Source organism: Mobula birostris, chromosome 10 (assembly GCF_030028105.1).
Source record: "Mobula birostris isolate sMobBir1 chromosome 10, sMobBir1.hap1, whole genome shotgun sequence".
In the NCBI taxonomy this organism is placed as follows: Eukaryota; Metazoa; Chordata; class Chondrichthyes; order Myliobatiformes; family Myliobatidae; genus Mobula; species Mobula birostris.
This window is the reverse complement of record NC_092379.1, coordinates 129,874,223-129,894,809: the sequence shown is the minus strand read 5'-3', so window position 1 is coordinate 129,894,809 and position 20,587 is coordinate 129,874,223. Positions and strand designations below refer to the sequence as shown.

The following is a 20,587-nucleotide window of genomic DNA, read 5'->3' as shown; positions in this document are numbered from 1 at the left end:
AAGTACTTAATGTTTGTACTTCATGTATTTGTTGTGTAAATAAACTTTTATAGTTTTGTACAAACTATTATAGTTTTTTGTCCTAAAAACTTTTATAGTTTTTTTGTCTGTTGTTGCACTAGTGCAGTGAAATGACTCAGAAGATTGTAATCTCTTCATCATTAACTTTATCAGAACTGTCTGTATGCCTAGAATCCTCCTCTTCCATCTCACACCACCCCTTCAAAAATCACCACACAGGATCGTCTTTACAATGAAAATTTCCCTCCAATTTTCTCCACATCAGTAGAGTTTTCTCACTCCCATAAGTCAGTGCCATAGAAGGGGAAGCTGGGGGAGGTTATTTGGGAAGGAGGGGGTGATATCAGAGCTTAAGTTGGGTGAGTCCATTCAACACCTGGATAACACACTTCGTGCTCATCAGCTTACTGCCCTTCTCTCCGTGCAACACAGCACTCACCAATTATCAATCTTCCAATCCTTCCCTCTGTGCAACACAGCACTCACCAATTATCAATCTACCGTCCTTCTCTCCGTGCAACACAGCATTCACCAATTACCAATCTTCCAATCCTTCCCTCTGTGCAACACAGCACTCACCAATTATCAATCTACCGTCCTTCTCTCCGTGCAACACAGCATTCACCAATTATCAATCTTCCAATCCTTCCCTCTGTGCAACACAGCACTCACCAATTATCAATCTACCGTCCTTCTCTCCGTGCAACACAGCATTCACCAATTACCAATCTTCCAATCCTTCCCTCTGTGCAACACAGCACTCACCAATTATCAATCTACCATCCTTCTCTCCGTGCAACACAGCATTCACCAATTACCAATCTTCCAATCCTTCCCTCTGTGCAACACAGCACTCACCAATTATCAATCTACCGTCCTTCTCTCTGTGCAACACAGCATTCACCAATTACCAATCTTCCAATCCTTCCCTCTGTGCAACACAGCACTCACCAATTATCAATCTACCGTCCTTCTCTCCGTGCAACACAGCATTCACCAATTACCAATCTTCCAATCCTTCCCTCTGTGCAACACAGCACTCACCAATTATCAATCTTCCAATCCTTCCCTCTGCGCAACACAGCACTCACCAATTATCAATCTACCATCCTTCCCTCTGCGCAACACAGCACTCACCAATTATCAATCTACCGTCCTTCTCTCCGTGCAACACAGCATTCACCAATTACCAATCTTCCAATCCTTCCCTCTGCGCAACACAGCACTCACCAATTATCAATCTACCATCCTTCTCTCCATGCCACATAGCACTCCCCAATTATCAGTTTACCATCCTTCTCTCCGTGCAACATAGCACTCACCAATTATCAATCTACCATCCTTCTCTCTGTGCAACACAGCACTCACCAATTATCAATTTACCATCCTTCTCTCTGTGCAATACAGTGCTCACCAATTATCAATGCCCTCTCCCCCATCTCACGTTGAAAACTGAGAATGGACTCAAGCAAATAAACACAGTCCACTGCACACTGCAGCGGTCCCCAACCACCGGGCCACCGAACAGTACCGGGCCGCAAAGCATGTGCTACCGAGCCGTGTGGAAACGATATGAGTCAGCTGCACCCTTTCTCATTCCCTGTCACGCACTGTTGAACTTGAACATAGGGTTGCCAACTGTCCCATATTTGCCAGGACATCCCATATATTGGGCTAAATTGGTTTGTCCCATACGGGACCGCCCTTGTCCCGTATTTTGCCCACTAAGGTACAGCATGAAACCTTTCATGCTGATATGGCGTCAAGCGAAGAAGCAATTACCATTAATTTATATGGGAAAAATATTTGAGCGTTCCCAGACCCAAAAAATAACCTACCAAATCATACCAAATAACACAAAACCTAAAATAACACTAACACATAGCAAAAGCAGGAATTATATGATAAATACACAGCCTTGATATAAAGTAGAAATAATGTATGTATAGTTGGGAAGATTAAGCTGAAACCAATTTGTGGGAAAAAAAATCGGCACGTAAGCACATGCGCATGTCACGCATGCACACATAGGTGTCCGCACAAGGCTTCATGGTCATGGTAGTCTTTCTCGGGGTAAACACAAGTGTCCTGTATTTGACTGCTACTTTTGTCCCTTATTTGGGAGTGAGAAAGTTGGCAACCCCAACTGTAAAAGATGTTGAGGTGAGTTTAACCCTACTTGAACACCCCCACCCCCCCCCACCGGTCCACGGTGCAAAGAAGGTTGGGGACCCCTGGTATACTGGGCTGAGAGACCTCTACCATGATTGCTAACGGTGCTGCTCAATCACTGCCCACACTAGCATCGCTCATTGCATGAAGTTCAAATAGCAATGTTTTTTTAAAAATCATGATCTCTTGCAGAACCCCCAGCACCCTAGGATTCCTCGGAACCCTGATCTAAACTACACTACAGTCCGCCCTCCTTATCCGTGAGATCCGCATGCGCGAATTCAACCAACCGCGAATCAAGAAAACCCGGAAGTGCTCTTCCAGCACTTGTCGTTCAAGCATGTAGAGACTTTATTTTTTCTTGTTATTATTCCCTAAATAATGCAGTATAACAACTATTTTACATGGCATTTACATTGTATTAGGTATTATAAGTAATCTAGAGATGATTTAAATATATGGGAAGATGTGCATAGATTATCATGGATCGGGAAAAAACCGGAAGCTCTTACTAAGTAAGTCGGAACAGGTACATCCGATATTATTTAGCGTCAGTTAGTCAAATGTCTGTCTTTGTATATAGTATATATTTTACCTTTCTATGCATATAAAACACTTAAGAAACGTATGCTTCAGCACCGGGTCGGGAACAAAAGTTCCCGAGTTCGATCCAGTGACAGACCGCTCCCGAGCGCGCTCTCCATCCCTGCTGGGTTGATGTGAAGGATCAAAAACCCAAAACCCAATAATTAAACCACTGTGTCGCTTAGTAGTAATTGTAGCTTTCATCGGGGCAGGGCCCTTTCTCACTTTATCCTTTAAAATTGTTCCGGACGTTGACCGATTGTAGCCTAACACTTTTCCAATGACGTTTCACATCTTTCTGATCGCTTTATTATTTCCACTTTATTTTCAAGCGTGATCGTGATTATTTTCGAGAACAGAAACACTACAGATTCAGAGCTCCTCCGCCAGGTCCTAATGTCCACCGCACTGCACCAAGTTAAATAAGGTCTGGGGTTCCGCTAGGTCCTAAGGTCCACCGCATTAAGACAGGATGAATAAGGGACTTGAACATCTGCGTTTTTTGGTATCCGCGAGGGGTTCCAGAACCAATCCCTCGCAGATAAGGAGGGCCAACTGTATATGGATTTCAACATGAATGTGTGGGATAACATGGCTTGGACAGAAAAAGGTTGATCTATTTGTATATTTTTTTTTAAAATGCTGGAAGTAAAGAACAATGACCATCTAGAAAGATAGAGACTTGTATATAATAATTACCAAAATGTACCAGTTGGGTAGAAAATATAATTAAATGGGTAAAAAAGGGCTACACTTAACATTTAGAGAGCATTTTGTTGCTCTGCTACATTTACTTTACTTTATACTTTATTGTCGCCAAACAATTGATATTAGAACATACAATCATCACAGCAATATTTGATTCTGCGCTTCCCACTCCCTGGATTACAAATATTAAATATTAAAAATAGTAAAAATTAGTAAATATTAAAAATTTAAATTATAAATCATAAATAGAAAATAGAAAAATGGAAAGTAAGGTAATGCAAAAAAAACGAGAGGCAGGTCCGGATATTTGGAGGATACGGCCCAAATCCGGGTCAGGATCCGTTCAGCAGTCTTATCACAGTTGGAAAGAAGCTGTTCCCAAATCTGGCTGTACGAGTCTTCAAGCTCCTGAGCCTTCTCCCAGAGGGAAGAAGGATGAAAATATTTTGGTATTTTAGACATTAAACAATATCTAGAATACAGCACATAGCTCTAGCCATTACAAAGATGCTCATAATATTTTAGATGGAGTGCAGTGTAAATTCAAATTCTACTTGGATTAGAAAAACTATTTAGTTTTCAAGGTCTGGACAACACTAACATGGCCAATATTTATTACCCCTGAGAAGGTGGTTTATAAATGTTGGCCTTGTGTGAGCCACTTTCTACCTCTCGCTCACCCCACCACAGTAATTTTGTCAAGCATTCTTATATTACAAGAACATGCATGAAGATGCAATCTGAGCACTTTCTTTTATTAGGACTTTGAATAGACAAGAAAGTCTATAACAAAGACAACTTTAATCTCAGGCAGACAAGTTTATGGAAGTTCTTCACAGAAAAGCAGAAGTCTCCCTACAATCAAGCAGATAGTGACCAGATTTAATTTTTACATCAGTGATTTATGGAAGCTTTCTTGTAATGGCCATTAAAGCAAGTGGATACAGATAGTTCAGAGATCTGAAGAGAATTGGGTTCAAGGATTTGGATAACTCATTCCTCCTATACATGCAAAAGTTTGGGCACCCCGGTCAAAATTTCTGTTATTGTGAATAGCTAAGTGAGTAAAAGATGACCTGATTTCCAAAAGGCATAAAATTAAGATGACACATTTCTTTAATATTTTAAGCAAGATTACTTCTTTTAATTTCCATCTTTTACAGTTTCAAAATAACAAAAAAGGAAAAGGGCCCGAAGCAAAAGTTTGGGCACCCTGCATGGTCAGTACTTAGTAACACCCCCTTTGGCAAATATCACAGCTTGTAAACGCTTTCTATAGCCAGCTAAGAGTCTTTCAATTCTTGTTTGGGGGATTTTCACCCATTATTCCTTACAAAAGGCTTCTAGTTCTGTGAGATTCTTGGGCTGTCTTGCATGCACTGCTCTTTTGAGGTCTATCCACAGATTCTCGATGATGTTTAGGTCAGGGGACTGTGAGGGCCATGGCAAAACTTTCAGTTTGCGCCTCTTGAGGTAGTCCATTGTGGATTTTGGGGTGTGTTTAGGATCACTATCCTGTTGAAGCCATCCTCTTTTCACCTTCAGCTCTTTTTACATATACACACACACACACACACACACACACATATATATACATATATATACAGACGGTGTGATGTTTGCTTCCAGAATTTGCTGGTATTTAATTGAATTAATTCTTCCCTCTACCAGTGAAATGTTCCCTGTGCCACTGGCTGCAACACAAGCCCAAAACTTGATCGATCCACCCTTGTGCTTAACAGTTGGAGAGGTGTTCTTTTCATGAAATTCTGCATCCTTTTTTCTCCAAACATACCTTTGCTCATTGAGGCCAAAAAGTTCTATTTTAACTTTTCAATACCGCAAAACATTCAGGCTTCATTTGATTTACAGTACCCATATCCTTTATGCAACCCAAGAAAACAAAACTTAGATAAAAACATATGCGTCATGTGTTGATCTGAAGCATAGAGACAAAATCTCAATACAACAACGCACACAAAATGATGGAGAAACTCAACAGGTCAGGCAGCATCTATGGAAATGAATAAACAGTTGACATTTCAGGCCAAGACCCCCTTTAAGGACAGAGAAAGAAGGGGGTAAGATGCCAGAATAAAAAGGTGGGGGAAGGGAAAGAGGACTAGCTATTCGGTGATAGGAGATAGAAGAGATAGGGTCCAGAGTGGGGAATAGAAGGGGAAAAGCGGAGGGAAAAAAATTATCAGGACTTTTTCCTCCTCCCATCTCCTAGTACTTTTTTTTGTTTGAAAGTCTGATTCTTAACTGGGATATCAAAATAGAATTGAAAATCTTATTTCCTTTATTAATTAACTCAAGAGATTCTGCAGATGCTGAAATCCAGAGCAACGCACACAAAATACTGGAGCAACTCGATTCTTGGCCAGAAATGTCGACTTTTTTTTTTCATTTTCATAGATGTCACCAGACCTGCTGAGTTCCTTCAGCATTTTGTGTGTTGCTCTGGATTTCCAGCATCCACTCTTGTGTTTATGAAAACTCAACAATAGGTTTAGTGGCACTATGTAGGGAATTTTATTAAATAGTTCAGACAATTTTTCCAGTAAAAGGAAGTTAATGCAGTAAAACTAAACTAAATGAAAACTAAAACCCCCAATATTCTGGGCCAGTGTGCCCACCAAGAAGAGAAAGATTCCACCATGCAATATACCTTTGTAATTCATTCTCAATTGCACACAATTAATTTGTGTTCCCTTGCAGAGGGCTCTCTTCCAGCCACGACATTGTGGACTGCATATTCCTGCCAACAATCTCACCCTGTTCAGTAGGAAGAAAAATTAAGAGTGGGTTGAGAAGGAACAAGACAGTTCGCTCATTTTTTCCCCATTCCCAACCCACAGGAGAAGCACTTCGCTTCCCAGTTATTTAACAATCAGTAAAAACTGATAAACTACATCCAGCTCAGAGAATTCAAGATGGAAAGTTTTTAATTTAAAGCTGTCATCTATTGGGTAGTGATGTGCTTGTCCCTTGGAAGACACTACCACGAGTTTCACAAGCAGACAAAATTTCTGTAACTGTTGAAGCATTCCAGTTAAAAAAAAGGTAAACTGCATGCACAAAAAACAATTCAGATGTCAGGGAATATCAACACAACCCAACTGCAATCCAGATACCAGCTTCCACTTACTCAATTCTATTGTCAATGTGCCTTTATCACCATTACAACTAAAACCATATCCAAACTTGCCAATGTCACCAATCAAAATATAGAATGCCTTTGTTACAATACTCTCCACAATCATACGTCAGCATTTCAGTCTAAATATTCACAAAGATGTCAATTTTCCACACCTGTCCACAGTGTGCTCAAAAATATAGGAGCAGAATACGATCATTCAGCCTAGAGTTTACTCTGCCATTCTATCATGGCTGATTTATTATCCCTCTCAACTCTATTCTCCTGCCTTCTCCCCATAACCTTTGACACTATTAATCAAGAACCAATCAACCTGGTTTAAATATACCCAATGACTTGGCCTCCACAGCTGCCTGTGGCAATGAATTCCACAGATTCACCACCTCTGACTAAAGAAATTTTTCCACATCTCTTTTCTAAGGGACATCTTTCTATTCTGGTCCTAGACTCTCCCACATAGGAAATATCCTTCCCACATCCATTCTACTTAGGCCTTTCAATATTCAACAGGTTTCAATGATGTCCCTATTCATTCTTTTCAAGTCCAATGAACATGGGCCCAGAGCCATCAAATGCTTTATTCTCAAAAATGTTCAGCCCATACTTTGAAAGTAGTAGGCTCACTTGCATAGGTTTGTAAGTGGATAATGGACACTAATCTTGTACATTTTTTTTGAATCAGGTATGTAACTGGATTTGAAAGAATGGACTTAATGTTTTTGTAAGTTTGGTTTTTGATGCATTTAATAAACACCCTTGCACAATAGTGACACCAGCCATTCTTTTCTTTGGTCATAACCCACATATCTAACACCATACATGACAAAGGGTAGTTGTAGATAGAGTGTAATCTGCCTGGAGGTCCGTGACCTGTGATGTTCCACAGGGACCTGTTCTTTCTGATTTTTATAAATGACTTGGATGAGGAAGTGGAAGCATGGGTTAGTAAATTTGCAGATGCCAAGAGTTACAATGGGACATTGATAGGATGCAGAGGTGGACCGAGAAGTGAAAGATGGAGTTCAACCCAAAAAAGTGAGAAGAGATTCACTTTGGAAAGTCAAATTTTAAGGCAGAACACTGGGGTGAATAGCAGGAACCTTAGCAGTGTCTAGGAACAGATAGATCCCTCAAAGATTCTGCACACATTTTTAGGGTTGTTAAGGCATATAGTGTGTTGGCCTTCACTAATCAGGAGACTGAGTTCAAGAGTCACGAGGCAATGTTGCAGCTCTATAAAATCCTGGCTAGACTACATTTGGAATAATGTGTTAAGTTTGGTCATTTCATTACAGGATGCGGAAGCTTTATAGAGGGCACAGAGGAGATACACCAGGATCCTGCAGGGATTGAACAGAATGTTTTATGAGGATATAGGTTGAGCAAGCTAGGGCTCCTTTGGAGCAAAGGAGGAAGAGAGGTGACTTGATAGAGGGGTACAAGATAAGAGGCATTGATTGAGTAGCCAGCCAGACTTTTTCCTCAGGGTGGAAGTAGCTAATACAAGGGGGCACAATTTTAAGGCGACTGGAGGAAAGTATAGGGGGAGGCAGGTGGTTTTACATAGAGAATGGTGGGTGCAGGAAGTGTGTTGCCGGGGCGTGGTGTCTGTAGAATCAGATACATTAGGCAGATTTTAAGAGATTGATGGTTGATAAATGGAGGGTTATGTGGGAAGGAAGGATCTTCACAGTAGTTTATAAGATCAGCACAGCATCCTGGGTCAAAGACTCTGTACTGTGCTGAAATGTTCTATTTGTTTAGGAAGAACATTCAGATTTGCTTCATTTGCAGTTAAAATAAAGGTCTGATTGGGTTAAGCATTTTTATTAACTGCCCTGGTCACTGGGGAATGTCAGTGGCATACAAAACATATAAAATTGATTAAACTGAATTTCCTCCATCTAGATGTGGGAGGTTCTGCATGATTTATGCTAAAAAAAAAGCAAACAATTTTAATGTGCTAAAATTTAATTATGCCTTACTTCATCAGAGCCCGATTCCTGGTTGTTGGTATTACTGAATTCTGCCACCAGCTCATCTGCCACTTCATTGTAGGTAGTTGTTCCTTTCTGCTGCACTTTTTCGCAAACCTTCATTGAGAAGTGCCGCAATCCTTTGCCATTCTTTTCACCCTTTTTGCTCCTTTTACTGAAAAGTAAACAATTAAAATTTCAAAACGTTTGGTCCTTTAATCATGAATTAGGTGTGCTAATTTTTTTAAGTAACGAAAATACACTCAGTGGCCACTGAGTGTATTGCTGTATGCTCATGGTCTTCTCCTGCTGCAGCCTATCCACTTCAAGGTTCACTATATTCTGCACTCAGATGCTCTTCTGCACACCACTGTTGTAATGTACGGTTACTATCATCTTCCTGTCAGCTTGAAAGTCTGGCCATTCTCCTCTGACCTCTCATTAATAAGGCACTCAAGGAACTGCCACACCCCAGATTTTTTTTGTTATTCGCACCATTGGAGACTTGTGTATTAAAACCTCAGGAGATGGGCAGTTTCTGAGATACTCGAACAACCCTGCCTGACACCAACAATCATTCCATGGTCCAAGTCACTTCGATCACATTTCTTCTCTATTGTTGCTTGGTCTGATCAATAACGGAACCTCTTGACCAGGCCTGCATTCTTTTATATAGAGCTGCTGTCAAATTATTGGCTGATTAGACATTTGCATTAACAAAGTGTACCTAGTAAAGCTGCAACTGATTGTATTTAATGAAAATTTGCATTACTTAACTTCATAGCTGAGTTTACAAAGGAACCAATGATGTTGCTCGTACCAGTAATTAGGTCCTAATGAGCCAGGATATTGGACCAACAGTGCAACAAATCAGATTACAGATAGATCAAGGTGCTGTCAGTCTCTAACACAGCCTTTCTCAACCTTTTTACCTGGAGGAACCCTTGAAATAATTTTCAGTTCTCAGGGAACCCCTGTGTAAAAATTATATCTACAGCTCATGGCATGTTAGCTCCATCAGTAAGTTGTAGATACAATAATTCAAAAATAATTGTCGATGCTCTTTTCTATAGAGAATGAATTTTTAGCCAATCTTTCTTGGAATTAATCTTCCGCCTTCATGAATTTTAAAAACTCAACAGACAAACATAATAAATTTCTGATAAATAACTGGCTTAAGCCAAATAGTATTTAATTTTTCTAAAGGTAGGCTTGACAGATTTAATTTAAATAAAGGTTGTAAATTGATTTTAATTAATTTTATTTACAACATGAAAATTTATTAACAATGTTGAGTCGTAAAGTTACTAAAAATCATAAGCTAAAGCAACACAGTTCTTCCAATTGCAACTTTTGACCTTTTGCTTCCAGATATGATGACAAAACATTAAATATATCTTGGCCTTTGCTTGTTTCGGGCAGTTTTTTGCAACAGAAAAAGTTTTCTTGAATTCCACCATCACTGACAAATCTTACAAATGCTATATGACATTTATTGGTGAAATCTATTTATACTTATACTTTATTGTTTCCAAACAATTGGTACTAGAACGTACAATGATCACAGCGATATTTGATTCTGCACTTCCCACCCGCTGGATTACAAATATTAGATATTTAAAATAGTAAAAATTAGTAAATATTAAAAATTTAAATTATAAATCATAAATAGAAAATAGAAAAATGGGAAGTAAGGTAGTGCAAAAAAATGACAGGCAGGTCCGGATATTTGGAGGGTACGGCCCAGATCCGGGTCAGGATCCGTTCAGCAGTCTTATCACAGTTGGAAAGAAGCTGTTCCCAAATCTGGCAGTACGAGTCTTCAAGCTCCTGAGCCTTCTCCCAGAGGGAAGAGGGACGAAAAGCGTGTTGGCTGGGTGGGTCGTGTCCTTGATTACCCTGGCAGCACTGCTCCGACAGTGTGCGGTGTAAAGTGAGTCCAAGGACGGAAGATTGGTTTATGTGATGTGCTGCGCCGTGTTCACGATCTTCTGCAGCTTCTTCCAGTCTTGGACAGGACAACTTCCATACCAGGTTGTGATGCACCCTAGAAGAATGCTTTCTACGGTGCATCTATAAAAATTAGTGAGGGTTTTAGGGAGCACGCCAAATTTCTTTAGTTTCCTCAGGAAGTAAAGGCGCTGTTGGGCCTTCTTGGCAATGAACTCTGCTTGGTTGGACCAAGTCAGGTCATTTGTGATATTGACCCTGAGGAACTTAAGGCTTTTGACCTGTTCCATTTGTGCACCATCGATGTAAATTGGGTCGTGCGGTCCGATACTCTTTCTGAGGTCAACAACCAATTCCTTCGTCTTGCTGACGTTGAGGGATAAGTTATTGTCTTCGCACCATACCACCAGGTTTTTAATTTCCTGTCTGTACTCAAACTCATCATTACCTGAGATACAGCCGACAATTGTTGTGTCATCAGCAAACTTATATATTGAGTTTGATGGAAACTTGGCTACACAATCATGGGTGTACAGTGAGTACAGCAGGGGGCTGAGTACACAGCCTTGTGGGGCACCGATGCTCAGAGTGACTGTAGAGGAGAGCTTGTCGCCTATTTTTACAGCCTGGGTCCTGTCTGTGAGGAAGTTGAAGATCCAGCTGCAGATCTGAGCGCTAAGGCCCAGGTTCCGGAGCTTAGGAATCAGATTATTTGGAATGATGGTATTAAAGGCAGAGCTGTAGTCAATGAAAAGGAGCCTTACATATGCGTCTTTATTCTCCAGGTGTTCTAAAGAGGAATATAGGGCAGTTGAAGATGTCAGTTTCCTCCTTCCAAAGCGGCACTACTTTTGACACCGTGACCTCCCGCTTCAGTTTCTGTTTGTAAGCCGGGAGGAGGAGTACGGCCTGATGGTCCAATTTTCCGAAGTGAGGTCGAGGAACGGAATGGTAGGCATCATTGACTGCTGTGTAGCAGTGGTCAAGTATATTCAGGCCTCTAGTGGGGCAGGAGACATATTGGTATAACTTTGGCAGCGCCTTTCTGAGGTTGGCCTGGTTAAAGTCCCTGGCTGTAATGAGCAAAGCCTCCGGATACCTGGTCTCAAGTTCATTGATGTTGGCATACAGTATGTTCAGAGCACACTCCACGTCCGCCTGGGGGGGAATGTAGACTGCTGTCAGTATGACCGAAGTGAATTCCCATGACAGATAGTAGGGACGACACTTCACCGACAGGTGTTCCAGGTCCGGGCTGCAGGAGCTTGTCAGTGCCACTGTGTGCGAGCACCATGCAGTGTTGATCAGTAGGCAGACACCATCTCCCCTCGTCTTCCCCGAAGACGCCATGCAGTCCAATCGATGGATCGAAAATCCCTCTGGTTGGATGGCACAGTCGGGGGTGGCAGGGGAGAGCCAGGTCTCGGTGAAACAGAATACACAGCAGTTCTGCATCTCCTTGCAGTAGGTGAGTCTCCCTTTAAGATCATCCACCTTGTTCTCTATGGCTTGCACATTAGCTAGTAGGATGGTGGGCATAGGGCCCCCGAAGCCCCTCAGCTTCAATCTGACCAGCAGCCCAGCTCTTTTCCCACACTTCCTCGGTAAGTAATGCATCCTTCCAGGTTTCCATCAATGCAGTGTGTTGTTGTCAGCTCTTTGAGGTAGGTGGACGCGTCCCGTGGGAATCGATCGGCAGGTCGCGTCGTCATGCGCTCCAGGTCGGGCCGAGTAACAGAGGAGGCTCCGCTGCCACTTCCAGCTGCTGGGGGCCCGGGCTGTCGCTTGGGTTGGGTCCCGAAGCCGACACTTAATCCCTGATGGCCGGGCTCCTTGCTGAAACAAGTCCTTAAGCCAAGTCACGGTTGCGGAGGCCTCCGCTCCAGTCGAGCCTTGGGCTCGATTTCTGAGGTTGGCGGCGGAGGCCTCACTTCCAGCAGCTGTGGATGGCCACCAACGGGGCTTTATGGTGGTCGCTCCGGGGAAGCGCCTGGGGCACCTTGAGGTCTCCACCGTCACTTCAGTGTGGTCGTCTGCTCCGGAGAGGTGCTGGTCGGAATGGGCCATGTCTCCAAGCGTTCCGGCACGGTAGAAGACCACGGGTCTCCGGGAACATGGCGGGCCTCGTTGGTCGGGTCCAGGTGCAGTCCGGAGTTTAAGAAGCAGTTCTGGCACGGTGGTCTTCAGCTGGGTCAGTAGCTTCGCCAGGGTGTTGTTGATCTTGATCTTGCTAAATTGGAGGTTTAGAAGGGTTTCTCGGGTATAGGATAATGGGGAGGGCAGTTTGCTCGGGAGAGCACACGCAAAGTCGTCAGTTACCGGCGCCATCTTTAACATAAAATCTATTTACTCATCAACCTGGATCAGGTACACCTCTATCAAGTCACGTCTGTCCCATTCTTCTTTACTCCAAAGAACAAAGCCCTAGCTTGCTCAACCAATGACTCAGAGGATTGTACTGTCAGATATGTCCGTAAAACACAGGGGTTAATAAATATAAAAAACGGTATGATAAATAACAAAATCAGAAAATTGCAAAAAACAGAAAAACAGAAACTCTACAATTCCATTCACTTCTAACCTACACAATCCACCTTCTGCAACGTTTACAGCACGATCCTACAGAGTAAAAATTTATTTAGAATGAAAATTTCCCTCCAATTTTCTATTACTCCTGTAGTTTGTTCACTCCTTGAAGTCAGTTGGCAAGGGGAAGTTAGGGGAGGCAAGTTGGGATGCCACAGACTAAGTTGGGAGAGTTTGTGTCAAAAACTGAGAATGGTCTCAACCAAATAAACATGGTCCTACTGTACACTGCCATACTGGGCTGAGAGAGCTCTAACGAGATCGTTAACGGGATTGCCCAGTCACTGCCCACCACTGTGAGTGCTAGCATCGCGTGTCACATTAAGTTCAAAAATATAAGTTTATTTTTTTTTAAATCATGATCTCTCGCAAAACCTCTAGTGACATCTCATGGAACCCTAGGGTCCTGCAGAACCCCCGACTGAGAAATCCTGTTCTAACCTGATAAAATGAAAAAAAAAGAAAATCCTGTAAGTACTCAGGTCAGGTTGCATCAGATCTTCAGTTTGAAACATTAGCTGTTTCTCTTTGCAGAGATGTAGCCTGACCTGGTGCATTTTGCTTTTATTTTAGATTTCCAGTATATGTAGTTCACGTAAGATTTTAATCTCAAACCTAATGTTTCCAGATAATGCTGCTGAGCCATGTAGATGCAGCTGAGAAGCAAAAACTGAGGGCAGATATTATGAGACAATTGAGCTAATCATAAAGGAATAGAAAAAGAATTCTTAACAGACAATTCTGAGGCTATGAATGGTTAGGCAGGAGAACCTGGCTAGGCCTGTTCACCCAGTTGCTAATAGTTGAAGTGCCCTGGAAAATGACATGGACAATCCTGTTACAACCTGCTAACAGGTTTAGAAGATCAAACAGTTTATAACTTGCTGGCGATACAGGGCTATAATCTGTAAATTAAAACAATTTCTCTTGCATTAAAGAATGTCCTATTTGGAAATAAGCCCCATTATATAAATAACATAGGACAGTACAGTACAGGCCAATCAGAATCACATTTAATATCACAGACATATGTTGTGACATTTGTTAACTGCAGTAAAATGCAATACGAGTAATATAGGAAAAAAAACTGAATTAAGGTATATATATCAAATAGTTCGAATAAATAAGCGCAGAAACAATGAGGAAGTGAGGTATTGTTCATGGTTTCAATGCCCATTTAGAAATTGAATGATAGAGGTGAAGCTGTTCCTGAATCGCTAAGTGTATGCCTTCCTGATGGGAACAGTGAGAAGAGGGCATGTCCTGGGTGGCGGAGGTCCTTAATGATACACGTCACCTTTGAGGTACTGTTCCTTGAAGATGTTTTGGATACTATGGAGGCTAGTACCAATGATGGAGCCGACTAATTTTACATTATCTCTGAAGCTTACTTTGATCCTGTGCAGTTGCCCCCCACTCCCCCCCATACCAGGCAATGATGCAGCGTGTCAGAATGCTCTCCATGGTACATCTGTACGAAAAGTGTTTTAGGTGATAATTCCAAATCTCCTCAAACTCCTAATGAAATCTAGCCATTGTATTGCCACCTTTATAGCTGCATCAGTATGTTTGGGCCAGTTATGTCATAATAGATATTAATACCTAAAAACTTGAAATTGCTCACTCTGTCCACTTCTAATCCCTCTATAAGATCACAGGGACAGCCATACTTGAAAATTAGCTAAAGAATATAAACAAATGTCCAACCTTTTCTGCTAGTTTCTATTTCTAAAGTACCATTGACCTCCAGTGAAATTGACTGAAACCAATAGAACCTTATGTCGCAAAATGTTTATTTACCTGCTCAATACTGTTAACAATTCTTAGAAATGAAATAAAAAGACAGTTATTGGGAATGGCTAAAGATGCCCTATTTCATAGGTCTTGTTAGACTTTTGAAAGAACATTTCTAGATCTAACCAAAAGAACGCCCAACTTGAAAGGCTATTTTGTAATTAGCTAGCAGATGGGCAAAGCTAAATAACGAAGCCAGCCAAGAAATTCTGGCATTCATTCTTCTAAAAACGACCCCAAATACAGTGGATTCCAGTTAAATTGGACACCTGGACCAGTACATTTTGATCCATTTAAGCAGCTGCCACAATTAGGTTTTCATGGAAATAGTTGAAAAGGTATAAAAACAAACTACACACAAAAATGCTGGAGGAACTCAGCAGGCCAGGCAGCATCTATGGAAAAGAGTAAACAGTCAACATTTCAGGCTGAGACCCTTCATCAGGACTAACTACTGTTTAACTGAGTAACAAATTATGTATTTAAATAGGATATTGAACAAATTAGAACACTATCAATACTACTAAAGTACTGTAAAACTATTAGTTCCTAATAGTTATCAATGGCGGAATTGATCTAGTGCTGTTTTGAATGACTGTAAATGAGCAAAATCAGCAGACACCTAGTGTAGATAATGGGCTGCCTTCATAAAATTTTTGACAATTGCATCCTGCAATTCTTCATTTTCATTGTAACATTCAAGATGAATGTCAATACCTTTGAATTCTTCATAGTTCCTAACTTGTTAATATAGTGAAATCATTTCATTTTCACTTCTAGCCATTTCTGGTATCTCTAAGCATGAATGCTTGAAACTGCAGTGAGCAAAATGGTTTTAAATCATCTTACTGGTTGTATCTCGGCCATTTGCCACTGTGAAAATAGTGCATTTCTAAGTCAGAATCATGTGCAATTTGCAATTAATAGCAATCTCAGGTATAAAATGCCATTTTATGTGGTTGTAAAAACTGCAGGTTTGGGAGGTATTGTTGAGGAAGGTTCCGTAATCAGTTGCAGTGCATGGTGTAGGTGGTACACAACCATGGCGCACTGCTGTAGGAAGAAATAACAGACAGGATAGAGAAAGGAGAGTCAGTGAATGTTGTTTATTTGGATTTTCAGGAGGCCTCTGACCAGGTGCCACACACAAGGCTGCTAAAAACGAACCCACGGTATTACAAGAAAGATACTAGAAAGAATAGAAGATTGGCTGGCAGGCAGGAACGCAAGAGATGCTGCAGTTGCTGAAAACACACACAAAATGCTGGAGGAACTCAGCAGGTCAGGAACATCTACGGAAAGGTATAAACAGTCAATGCTTCAGGCCTAGACCCTTCATCAGGACTGGAAGAAACCAGAAGGTGATGGACAGAGGGGAAGGAGAGGGGTAGGCGAAGCCAGGTGAGGGGAATGTAGGTAGGTGGGGGTGTGATGAATAAAGTGAGAAGCTGGGAGGTGATTTGTGGACAAGATAAAGGGCCATAAAGGAAGGACAGGAGGGTGGACCACAGGAGAAAGGGAAAGTGGATGAGCACCACAAGGAGGTGATAGGACAGGTGAGAAGGGGAAAATGTGAAACCAATGAGGAATGGAAGAAGGACGGGAGGGAGACATCACAAAAGGATCCCACATGGTCTGTACAGACTGGCTGTATGGTGAAAAAGTCACAACAACGCCTCTTTCACTTCAAATGGTTGAAGTAGTTTGGTATGGACCTCCAAATCCTAAGAACTTTCTATAGGAGAACAACAGAGAGCATCCTGACTGGCTGCGTCACTGCCTGGAATGGAAATTGTACTTCCCTCAATCACAGGACTCTGCAAAGAGTGGTGCGGACAGCCCAGAGATGTGAGCTTCCCACTATTCAGGACATTCACAAAGACAGGGGTGTAAAAAGGGCCCGAAGGATCATCGGGGACCCATGTCACCCCAACCACAAATTGTTCCAGCTGCTACCATCCGGGAAATGGTACCGCATCATAAAAGCTAGGACCAACAGGCTCCAGGACAGCTTCTTCCACCAGGCCATCAGACTGGTTAATTCACGCTGACACAACTGTACTTCTATGTTATATTGACAGTCCTGTTGTACATACTATTATAAATTACTATAAATTGCATGTTGCACATTTAGACAGATATTTAGTAAAAGACTTTTGTAAAGATTTTTACTACTTATGTGAGTAATAAAGTCAATTCCAATTCAAATTACCAAAGTTAGAGAAATCAATGTTCAGGTTGGAGGACACCGAGGCAGAATTAGGTGTTGCTTCTCCAGCCTGAGAGTGGCCTCACCATCGCAGTAGCATAGGCCATGGATGAACATAATCAGAATTTGAAAGGGGTTTGGAATTAAAATAGTTGGACACCAACAAGAGGGTGAGTGGTACTTACTGGAGTTCAGAAGAATGAAGGGGTGATCTCATTGATACCTACCAAATATTGAAAGGGCTAAACGGAGTGGACATGGAGAGGATCATTCCATTTGTAGCGTCTAAGACTAGAGGCACAGCTTCAAAATAGAAGGACATTCCTTTAGAGCAGAGATGAGCAAGAATTTCTTTAGCCAGAGAGTGGTGAATCTGGAATTCATTGCCACAGAAGGTTTTGGGAGTCAAGTCATTGGGTATATTTAAAACAGACGTTGATAGGTTCAGGGTTAGAAGACATCAAAGGTTATGGTGAGAAGGCAGGAGAATTGGGTTGAGGGGAATAATAAATGGACACCGTGGCAAGGTAGTGGTTAGTGCAATGCAATCACAGTTCTGAGTGGATTTCAGAGTTTAATTCCAACATCATCTATAAGGAGTCTGTACATCCTCCCCATGGAATGCATGGGTTTTCTGCAGGTGCTCCAGTTTCCTTCCACAGTCTTAAGACGTATTGGTTAGTAGGTTAATCGGTCATTGTAAAGTTCCCATGGTTTGGCTAATCAGGGGGGAGCTGGGTGTCACAGTTTGAAGGGCCTGTTCCAGAATCAGTCAGGTTGATTATCACCAGCATATGTCGTGAAATTTGTTAACTTAGCAGCAACAGTTCAATGCAATACATAATATAGAAGGGTAATAATAATAATAAATAAATCAATTACAGTAATCTTATGTTGAATAAATTAAAAATAGTGCAAAAACAGAAATAATATATTAAAAAAGTGAGGTAGTGTCCATTTAGGAATCCGATGGCAGAGGGGAAGATGCTGTTCCTGAATCACTGAGTGTGTGCCTTCAAGCTTCTGTACCTCCTACCTGATGCTAACAGTGAGAAAAGGGCACGCCCTGGGTGCTGGTCTATAATAATGGACGCTGCCTTTCTGAGACACAGTTCCTTGAAGGTGTCCTGGGTACTTTGTAGGCTAGTACCCAAGATAGAGCTGACTAAATTCATGACCCTCTGCAGCTTCTTTTAGTCTTGTGCAGTAGCCCCTCATACCAGACAGTGATGTAGCCTGTCACAATGCTCACCATGGTACATTTATAGAACTTTTTAAGTGTGTTTGTTGACATACCAAATCTCTTCAAACTCCTAATGAACTATCGTGCATGCTGTACCTCAATAAGCAAATCAGTCATGATAAAATGGTAGAGCAGATTCAATGAGATGAATGGCCTAATCCTGCTCCTATATCTTAAGGTGTTATGGTCCTGTGTGCCAGATTACTCTTAGAATCCAGAACTCTGAAAGGCTCATAATGTCAATCAGGGTCATGCTACATTATGAAGTAACCAAATAAGGATTATGGTTATGTACAGACAAAATAGAAAAATGCTGTACAGTTTGAAAGATAGTTATGATAAAACAATTAGGATGCTGTAAGGAATTACACTGTTTGGCCCAGCTTTATCAATATGCACAACTTTCCTGGACACTGTATCTTTGGATCCAAGTTGCTCACCATGAGGTCCGTGTTATTTGCCTCAGCCAAAAATTAAGATGTGCAACTGAACCATGGAATATGTCAATAAATGCACCTGAGTGCTGGTATTTAATTAGGCAAATGTGAATAAGCAAATTTGAGACAAGAATAACTGCTTTAAAAATCTTTAAGCAACTTGCTCCTTAGCCCTTTAAATCTTGAAAAATTTAAAGAGAGGATTTTGACCCACACAATTTCATAAAATATTATTTCAACACAGAAGTGAACTTCAAACGCATGCAAAAGACATTTTTATACGTATAGTTTCGTTTACCTATGGTCTGAAATATACTTGTACACTTTCCTTAAAATAAAATCTGATTAATTTTATTTTCATTACCCTGTACTCCACGGAGAAGTGTCTGATGTCTCAACCTGAGTTAACATGTGTAGACTAGGACCATGGGGGCTTTCCACTAATAGAGTAGCTGTCGTTGGTGGACGTTGAGGTGTACTAATAATCTAAATAGAAAAGAAAAAGAATTAAGAATCACAGAAAAATAGACCTTTTCAAAGAATTTCACCAACTCAAAATATAGATCCATCAATCTGTTATACTAAAGGCCAAAGTTGTAGTGAATTGTATTTTCTTCATTGAATTAAACATAATATACTTAAATTACCTTCTTAGAACTATGTGTTAGCCAGGATTTTCTGGTCATAAGTTAAATGCATTATTAAGGTGCATGCCGTAACTTTTCATCATCATAGTTTGAATATGCATTATGGTCTTCTAGCTGATTACCATTAACCAGGTATTCATCTCTACAAGTGGCACAGCACATTGACAATAAGACATGTTGTGTCACAGTGGCAGGTTTAGGTTTATGCCCAGTTTTCTCATGTGTTAGAGCAGAGCACAGAGCAAAGAGTATTTGAGAATTACAACTCAAGAAAAGTAGGATAAATATTTGGTACTGCAAAGATAAATGGTCATACAAAGAAGGTAAGAAAATAGGACAGTAGGATTAACTTATTGCTCAAAGTAGATGGAAAGGACAGAAATAAACAGTCCCCTTTATTGTAAAATTCTGCACTATTAAAGGATGCAAAATCCCTTTTACACTTATCTCATAATTGAGTGGACGGGTGTCAAAAATTTGTATACATTATTCTTCTCATTAAGGTTCTCCCCATGCCAGCCTACCTATGTGGTAAACCCTTTAATTTGGTTTACTTGCACTCTCTCAATTTCCTTCAAGGTCCTTGCTAATTCTGATCTGAAGCTGGTCACCAGGAGCCCATATGATTGCAATTCATGTAACTCTCAGGAAGAAGCCAGCTGGCCATTTTCATTTAGAAATAAATGCTAATGCTTTATTTCGGATCAAATACCATTCCATTCCTGCCTGACCCAACACTGCAGCTTCATCCTCAGGTTCAGTAAGCCTGCATATGGCAGTGGTCCCCAACCTCCGGGCCGCAGACCAACACATCGCCGCGAAGAATGCTGCAGTGGCCGGAATGCACCCAGCACATCTTTAAGAAAAGTCAAAATAAACAAGCAAACGATTGGGTCGCCTCTAATCTGGGCCGACATTCACGTTCCAAGTGGCATCTAATTAATTAGCTTGCTTATAAAGATGTGCTGGGTGTATCCTGGCTAATGCTGCACCCCTGCATGCTTCACAGCAATGTATTGGTCCACGGCCCGGAGGTTGGGGACCACTGGCATATGGTAACTCACGGCAGGAATACTGTAATTATACAAACTATCAACGG

The 20,587-nt window shown here is 41.3% G+C and overlaps 1 protein-coding gene across 3 annotated transcripts in view; it reads right to left on the bottom strand.

Moving 5' to 3' along the window:
* Positions 1 to 20,587, bottom strand: part of LOC140204327 (transcription factor Dp-1-like) — a 93,559-nt gene that overhangs the window by 35,729 nt on the left and 37,243 nt on the right. For all 3 annotated transcript variants that reach the window (XM_072270959.1, XM_072270961.1, XM_072270960.1), the window contains exons 5-6: positions 19,206 to 19,327; positions 8,632 to 8,797 (exon numbers count right to left, since the gene is read on the bottom strand). In XM_072270959.1, coding sequence (XP_072127060.1) covers positions 8,632 to 8,797; positions 19,206 to 19,327 — 288 coding nt within the window. The remainder of the gene's footprint in view (positions 1 to 8,631; positions 8,798 to 19,205; positions 19,328 to 20,587) is intronic.